The 6,516-nt window shown below is 47.6% G+C and overlaps 1 protein-coding gene across 1 annotated transcript; it reads right to left on the reverse strand.

Moving 5' to 3' along the window:
• Positions 1-353: 353 nt before the first annotated feature.
• ESX1 (ESX homeobox 1) lies at positions 354-5,206 on the reverse strand. Its single transcript, XM_011954458.1, has 4 exons — positions 5,047-5,206; positions 4,434-4,854; positions 2,943-2,988; positions 354-1,063 (listed from the first exon to the last, which is right to left on the reverse strand). The coding sequence occupies exons 1-4, from the start codon at positions 5,126-5,128 to the stop codon at positions 533-535; spliced, it is 1,080 nt and encodes a 359-aa protein (XP_011809848.1). The 5' UTR covers positions 5,129-5,206; the 3' UTR covers positions 354-532.
• Positions 5,207-6,516: the final 1,310 nt, after the last annotated feature.

The following is a 6,516-nucleotide window of genomic DNA, read 5'->3' on the forward strand; positions in this document are numbered from 1 at the left end:
TTTAGCCTGAGCTCCTTAGCATGAATGGAACGTGGCCCTCTCTGCAAACGCACTGTTATCTCACTAGACTCACCCCTTCCCATCCTGCACATTTATATGTTCCCAGTGGGGCAGGGTGGAGGGTTGAGGATGGGGTAGGGGGACATGTGGAAGGAAAATGTATAGGTCAATGTAAACCCATCATGGGCACTTGGCAAACTCTGTGATGTGCAGGACATACTGATGGTGACTCAGGGATATTACCTGATGAGAAGAGGCCTCTTCACCATTCTACTCAAATTGCATTCCCTTAGCAATTCCCATCCATATTCTACTGACCCCAATTGTCATCCAAAACCAACATACTGTTAAGTCACATCTTTATTGAAAATCCTACAGTCATGTGGCCTACAAAAGTAACAGGGCATTCGTTAACTTTGTTCATCTACCCATTTCATTTAACAAGTATCTAACCAAAAACTTGACGCTGTGCTGTGCACAATTTCTATCTGGCAGGAAAGAACTTTGGAAAAACTGTCATGAAGACCTTACTTTAGAAAAAGGGACCTGTATAATCACTATTGAAGACAGGGGGCCATGTGATGCGTACAGGAGCCAGGCCAATACGAGGCACAGGTGGCCTGGGTGGCATAGGCGCCATAGGTGGCCTGGGTGGCACAGGTGCCATGGGTGGCCCGGGTGGCATAGGCACCATGGGTGGCCCAGGTGCCATGGGTGGCATATGCACCATGGGTGGCCTGGGTTGCATAGGGACCATGGGTGGCCTGGGTGGCATAGGCGCCATGGATGGCCTGAGTGGCCCAGGTGCCATGGGTGGCCCGGGTGGCATAGGTGCCATGGGTGGCCTGGGTTGCATAGGGACCATGGGTGGCCTGGGTGGCACAGGTGGTCTTGGTAGTTGTTGCACCAGATGAACACACAAAGCAGGATCCAGAGAAGGAGTGGCATTATAGGGGCCACCCAAGAACACCTCTTCAGGGTGGGCCAGGGCGGCAGCAATGTTTCTCAACATGAGCGCCCTCTGATTTCGTTTCCACTTGGCTCTTCTGTTCTGAAACCAAACCTTCAGAGGGGAAAAATGAATTGGTTTAGTATTTTGAACAGCTAACGTCATAATAGAAAAAAACATGACATGCAATTCTACATGCCATTGAGACTTTAAACTGCAACAGGTGAAGCTATTTTCTTATTGACGAAATATCTTAAGAGGAGTGAGGGAGGGGCGGGCTCAGATGTGCTAGTGGTCACCCCTGCTTAAACATAACCGAAGCCAACAGATGGCAAATTTTGGTATGGGCCCATATTGGGTCTGTATTCTCAATACTGATTTCATAAAATAAGTATACTATATTTGCAAAGAAAAGGAGGGGAGTGTCTATTAAAAGTGTCTTTAGGGAAATTCATGCTGTAGAATTTGGAAATAGATGAGAATATTGTCTTTTTTCCTTCTTTGTATTTTCTGGCTCTTTCTTCCTTCAGAAATCCATTGAGAGGCCTATGTAAACCCTGGCAGGGAAAAAAAGCAGGTCAGCAAACCTTTTTTCTTTTCCTCTGAGTTTACCTTGCTTCCCTGAGAAGGCAGAGGATACGTCATCCCAACCTGAGGCTAGGCCTGTGGCACATCAGGACTCCAGCATTCAGTGGTCTGCTTTGTTGGGCTGCTTTTCCAGACATCACACCCACAGGCGTGCAGTGCATTTCCATCACTGCACTCACACACACACCCTGAGGCAAAGCTAATAAGCCCATTCTAACTTTTTTTTTTTTTTTTTCAAATACTTCCTTGATGCAGCTATGGTCTTCTGTAATTTTAAACAGTCAACTTTTGATCTCGTGACCTGCAAAATTAGTCGTTACTGCCTGAGTAAATGAAAAGGTATTTTAAATCAACACAGGTAAGAATCTTGCCTGAATCGAGAGAACCCCCTAATCAATCAAATTCCAGAAAACCCACCTTTTCAAAATAATATCACCAAAAAGAATAAAACATCTAAGATGTTTTTTCTAAGGTGTTTACAAAAAGTGAACAATCTCTTATGCATTTGGTAGTTTCATAAAGTTGAATTTGTGTGACATCTGCAATGTATGTGTTTGACTGTATACAATTCTTCTCTAAGCTTTCCACCCTTCTTAGGTAAGGGGACTTTATTCAAATTCTTCTTTCTTTTTTTTGTTTCATTTTTTAAAGACAGTTTTCCAAAGCTTACGAATGTTTCCCCCATTACCACTTAATTGCAATATGTTAGCAATGTTTTCAGGCTGACATCAAAATCTTTCAAAAAAATTAACTTAGGTCTGCCACTCTCTACTTAAGTACTGTGCTCTGTGTGTGAAATTACTCCTTCACCCCAATGCCTAAATATAAATTCACTCATTTAGCTAAGTGCTTGTGCTTGGTTTTAAATATTTTAAATAATTTAGTACAGTTGAACCTTCTTATAAAACTCAGTTCTTCTGTGCATTAATTTGAATACTTCTGAGATCAGATTGAGCCCCCAACATGACTCCACATAGAAGTAATCCTTTAGGGAAAATTAACATTCTCCCTAGAGAATACCAGTGTTAGAAGAAGGTTAATCTTATTTATTGGAATATATGTATGTATGTATGTGTATACATGTGCATATATGTGTATGTAAATGTATATATGTACATATACATGTGCATACACTATATGGAAGGAAAGACAGATACAGACAGAGATAGGAGAACAGTCGTTTTTTTTTCTTTAGAAAATCATATTTCCTCTGTTAACGAGCAATTTCCATAATCTGAAGTTTACATATCCTATTTTCTACCACCAAAGCCCCTACTGTTCAAAACTTACTTGCCAACCATGGAAAAGACAACAAAAAACACCAACTTGAGAATGTCCAGGACAAAACCTAAAGCATGCTTTAGAATGGCTGTCCTGCCAAATTGCTTTTTCAAGATTTACTGACCTGCACTCTGTCTTCAGTCAAATTCAGGCGCGCTGCAAGTCTTTCTCTTAGGGGAGAAAATTACAAATATTCAGTATTTGAAGTTGTGGATAAAATGAAATATGAATGTGGCTGGGTGCAGTGGCTCATGCCAGTAATCCCAGCACTTTGGGAGGCCGAAGACGGTGCTGAGGTCAGGAGTTTGAGACCAGCCTTGCCAGCATGGTGAAACCCTGTCTCTACTAAAAATACAAAAATTAGCCGGGCATGGTGGTGCATGCCTGTAATCCCAGCTACTCGGGAGGCTGAGGCAGGAGAATCGTTTGAACCCGGGAGGCGGAGGTTGCAGCGAGGAGAGATCACGCCACTGCTCTCCAGCCTGGGCCACAGAGCGAGACTCCGTCTCATAAAAAAAAAATATATATATATATGTACATTATATATATATGTACATATATATATAATGTACATTATATATAATGTACATTATATATATATACACACACACACAATTATTTCTATCCCCCACTTCCCAGTGCAGTTTTCCCCCACCTCCCAGTGCACCTCCCTAATACAGTTGGGACTCGCTTTAGGGAGGTTTTTCCCATGAACAACTTTGTTGTTAAATAAGATAGAAAAAGGGAATATATGTAAAAGCGCCCGATGGTTTGTTAGCTGAATATGACTCAATTCTTCTGTTTGTGAAACAGCAGACAACAACCCTGGAAATCTTTCCTTGGGAAGTCTGTCCATGAAAAAAAAAAAAAAGAAAGAAATGCCAAAACACCTTTAAAGCGCTGTATTGAACCACAGTATTTCTGTTTATTGTAAAAGGGAGAGGTGAACTCTCAGGGAGTGAACTCCAAACCACATCGGCCAAGCACGCCCTCGGGAAATTCTTTCTTGCTCTTTGCCGGGCGAAGGCTAAGTACAACGAAGCCAGAAAGGTCCCCTAAACCCTACTCTGACCTGTCCAGGTGACCCCTGCCCCCAATTCCAGCCTGGCCAGAAAAGGCCTGCCCCTCCGTACACTACGGGGGCCGGTATAATGAGGGCTCCGAAGGGGCTAGCGAAGGAAAGGGGTCTCTGGCTACCGAAAGCTCAAAAGTCCGCCTCGTGGTTGTAAAAGTGCGCTCCACGTGGCAGGGCGGTTACTAGAGCGAAAAGAGTGAGGCGCTCGCCACGCGCGCACAAGGTAAATGGCGCTTAAAAACTCAATAATCAAGACAGATACTATTTTAATGCAATATTAAAACGTATCAAAATTAATGCAAAAACAACCCATGATGAGCAAATTGCCAAAATTTTAAATAAAGGCGGGATCCTACCCTGCCTCACTAGCTTTACCCTAGTCTCGCCCCAGTCTTTTACATCCTCCGCGCCCCGCCCCCTACATCCCTCAAAAAGCAAGGGCGGAGCCAGCGCCCGTAAGCCCCGTACGTGGCTTTTGGCTCCCGAGGAGAGTGAAAGGGTCCCGGGATGAACTGGGTGCCGCCGGGGCAAGCCACTTACCGCGCCACAACGTCGGGGTATTGAGCTTCATCGAAAAACTTCTCCAGCTCCTGCAGCTGATACTGGGTGAACGCGGTGCGGCGGCGGCGTTTCTTCTCTGGGGGCTGTGGCCCCTCAGCGGTTTGTGGCCCCTCCGCCGGCTGTGGCCCTTCCACGGTCGCCTGGGGCGGCTCCTCCTGCTCTGGCTTCAGCTCGAGCAGGGGCGGCTCCTCCTGCTGTTGCTCTGGCTCGGGCAGGGGCGGCTCCTCCTGCTGTTGCTCCGGCTCGTGGCCACCGCCACCCTCACGGTCTTGGTCGTCCGAGGGGAGGAACCCCACCATGCCAACGTTTTCTGCTTCTGCTCCGTACTCAGGTTCGGACCGTGCATTCTCCTCGTCCTCTCCTCCCTTTGCCATCAGCGTGGTCACGGTAAGTTTCTCATCTGGGAAGGGAGGAAAGCAAAAGAGAGACACCAGGGCGTTGTAGCCCACGGCGCGAGGGCTGGAGGAGGCAGGGGACCCGCTATGGAAGAGCAACTGCGACAGCCGCTCAGCGTCCCGTCCGCTCGCCTCTCCCAGGGAAAAATTCCTCTTTTGGAGTTCGCGAAAGCTCCTGTCCCTGTCCAAGCACTAACCATTCACTTCCTCTATGTCCTCGCCGACTGCCAGGCTGCGGTAGCCAACATCACTGTTGGTGTACCCGCGAAGAGACTCCATGCTTCTAGTGCTGTCGATAAAGCCGTGCACTTCTTGCAGACTCTGCGCGGGCTCTGCGGCGATCCCGGGGTTGGAACTGGCTCTGGGACCAATGGCTCGGGCGAGCGCTTTTCTGGCGCCGGGACCTCTTTCTGGCGCCGTCTGGTACTTGCGCGCCTTATATAGCGGTACGGTGCCTTCCGCAGGTTCAAAGCGTACGCACACGCGTCGGTTAAACGCCCCCTATTAGCATTCACAGTACATCTAGTTGTGAGTGCGACCCCGTGGGGACGCATTCGTGTCCAGGGCGTACAAAAAATAGGGCGAGCGTGCGCAAGCATGGTGCAGGTAGTGAGCATGCTGTGCGGGAAACAGTAGCTCCAAGTTGCTGCTTAACTAACTACTCCCAACTTGAGCGGAGACCGGGATTGGAAAAAGCGACTGGGTTGTGAAAGCCGATTTGGGGGCGAGGGGGTGGGTTGAGACCTCACACTAGCCTGTGGAGAGGTATTTTGGCAGTGTTCCTCCGCCCAAGCCTCTTTACCTCGCAGCACTTGGGTGGAGCAATGCCCTTTGCTTCCCCCACGGAAAAGACCCAGAGATGGCGTTGAAGAAAGCGTGGAGCGTTCAGCAACCCAAACATGCAAAAGTGAACTTGTTAGTCTACCATGCAGTTGGGTTCTGAGAACGACTCTCCCCTGCTAGAAATTGGTGACAAACGGATAGGACTATCTAGTTCTGTACAGTTCGCGCCAAAGTCAGGATAGTGATAAGGTGCAATGATTGGCTAGAAGGCTGCTTGCTCTGGATTTTTGAATTCAGAACCCACCGTGCATTCCGGGAGCGGGAATTTGGGGCTGAATTTGAAGAGCAGTCCGCTGCTCAGGTGCACGCTGCAAGAAACCCAACGTGCTTTTTGAGGAAGCTCCAAAGACTTAAGATTTTCAGTAATGAGCTTATGTCAGAGTGCAAGTATAGAAATCTGCTAAGTGCGTAGTGCATTCAAGAATGCTTACACTACAGGGGCCCCGTCTTTTGATGCGCGGTACTTGCAACGTCTGCTGTGCTAGGTTGCTGTGCTTCTTATTGCAGCGCGCTTTGCAGAAGCCCGTGCTGCAGGCTCCTAAAGCGCGCGTATTCCCCGCGCTTGTGCTGTGGACCTGGGAGAGTTCCCGCCTTCCCCACTACCCCTTCTTCCTCCTCCCCCCTCCGCTTTTCTGAAACTGTCTTCCTGAGTTCTTGCTCCCCAGTGATATATCACATTTAAAAGGCCTGGGCTATGATTGAAGGCTATATAGTTCTCCCTCCAATAAGTGTTTGCATGTTCCCCAGGACGTGTTAATATCCGTAATATTATAAAAAGAGCTCTGTAGACTCAGTTACTAGGGAGGCTGAGGTGGAAGGATCGC

This window comes from Colobus angolensis, unplaced genomic scaffold (genome assembly GCF_000951035.1).
Source record: "Colobus angolensis palliatus isolate OR3802 unplaced genomic scaffold, Cang.pa_1.0 Scaffold382, whole genome shotgun sequence".
In the NCBI taxonomy this organism is placed as follows: Eukaryota; Metazoa; Chordata; class Mammalia; order Primates; family Cercopithecidae; genus Colobus; species Colobus angolensis.

Bases quoted from the DNA above. Each gene is read 5' to 3' on its own strand.
- ESX1 (XM_011954458.1), bottom strand. From the start codon at position 5,128: ATGGAGTCTCTTCGCGGGTACACCAACAGTGATGTTGGCTACCGCAGC. The intron at 4,855-5,046 runs GTTAGTGCTTGG...CTCCCTTCCCAG, and splicing joins GGACATAGAGGAAGTGAATG to ATGAGAAACTTACCGTGACC. The intron at 2,989-4,433 runs GTAAGTGGCTTG...TTCTCCCCTAAG, and splicing joins TACCCCGACGTTGTGGCGCG to AGAAAGACTTGCAGCGCGCC.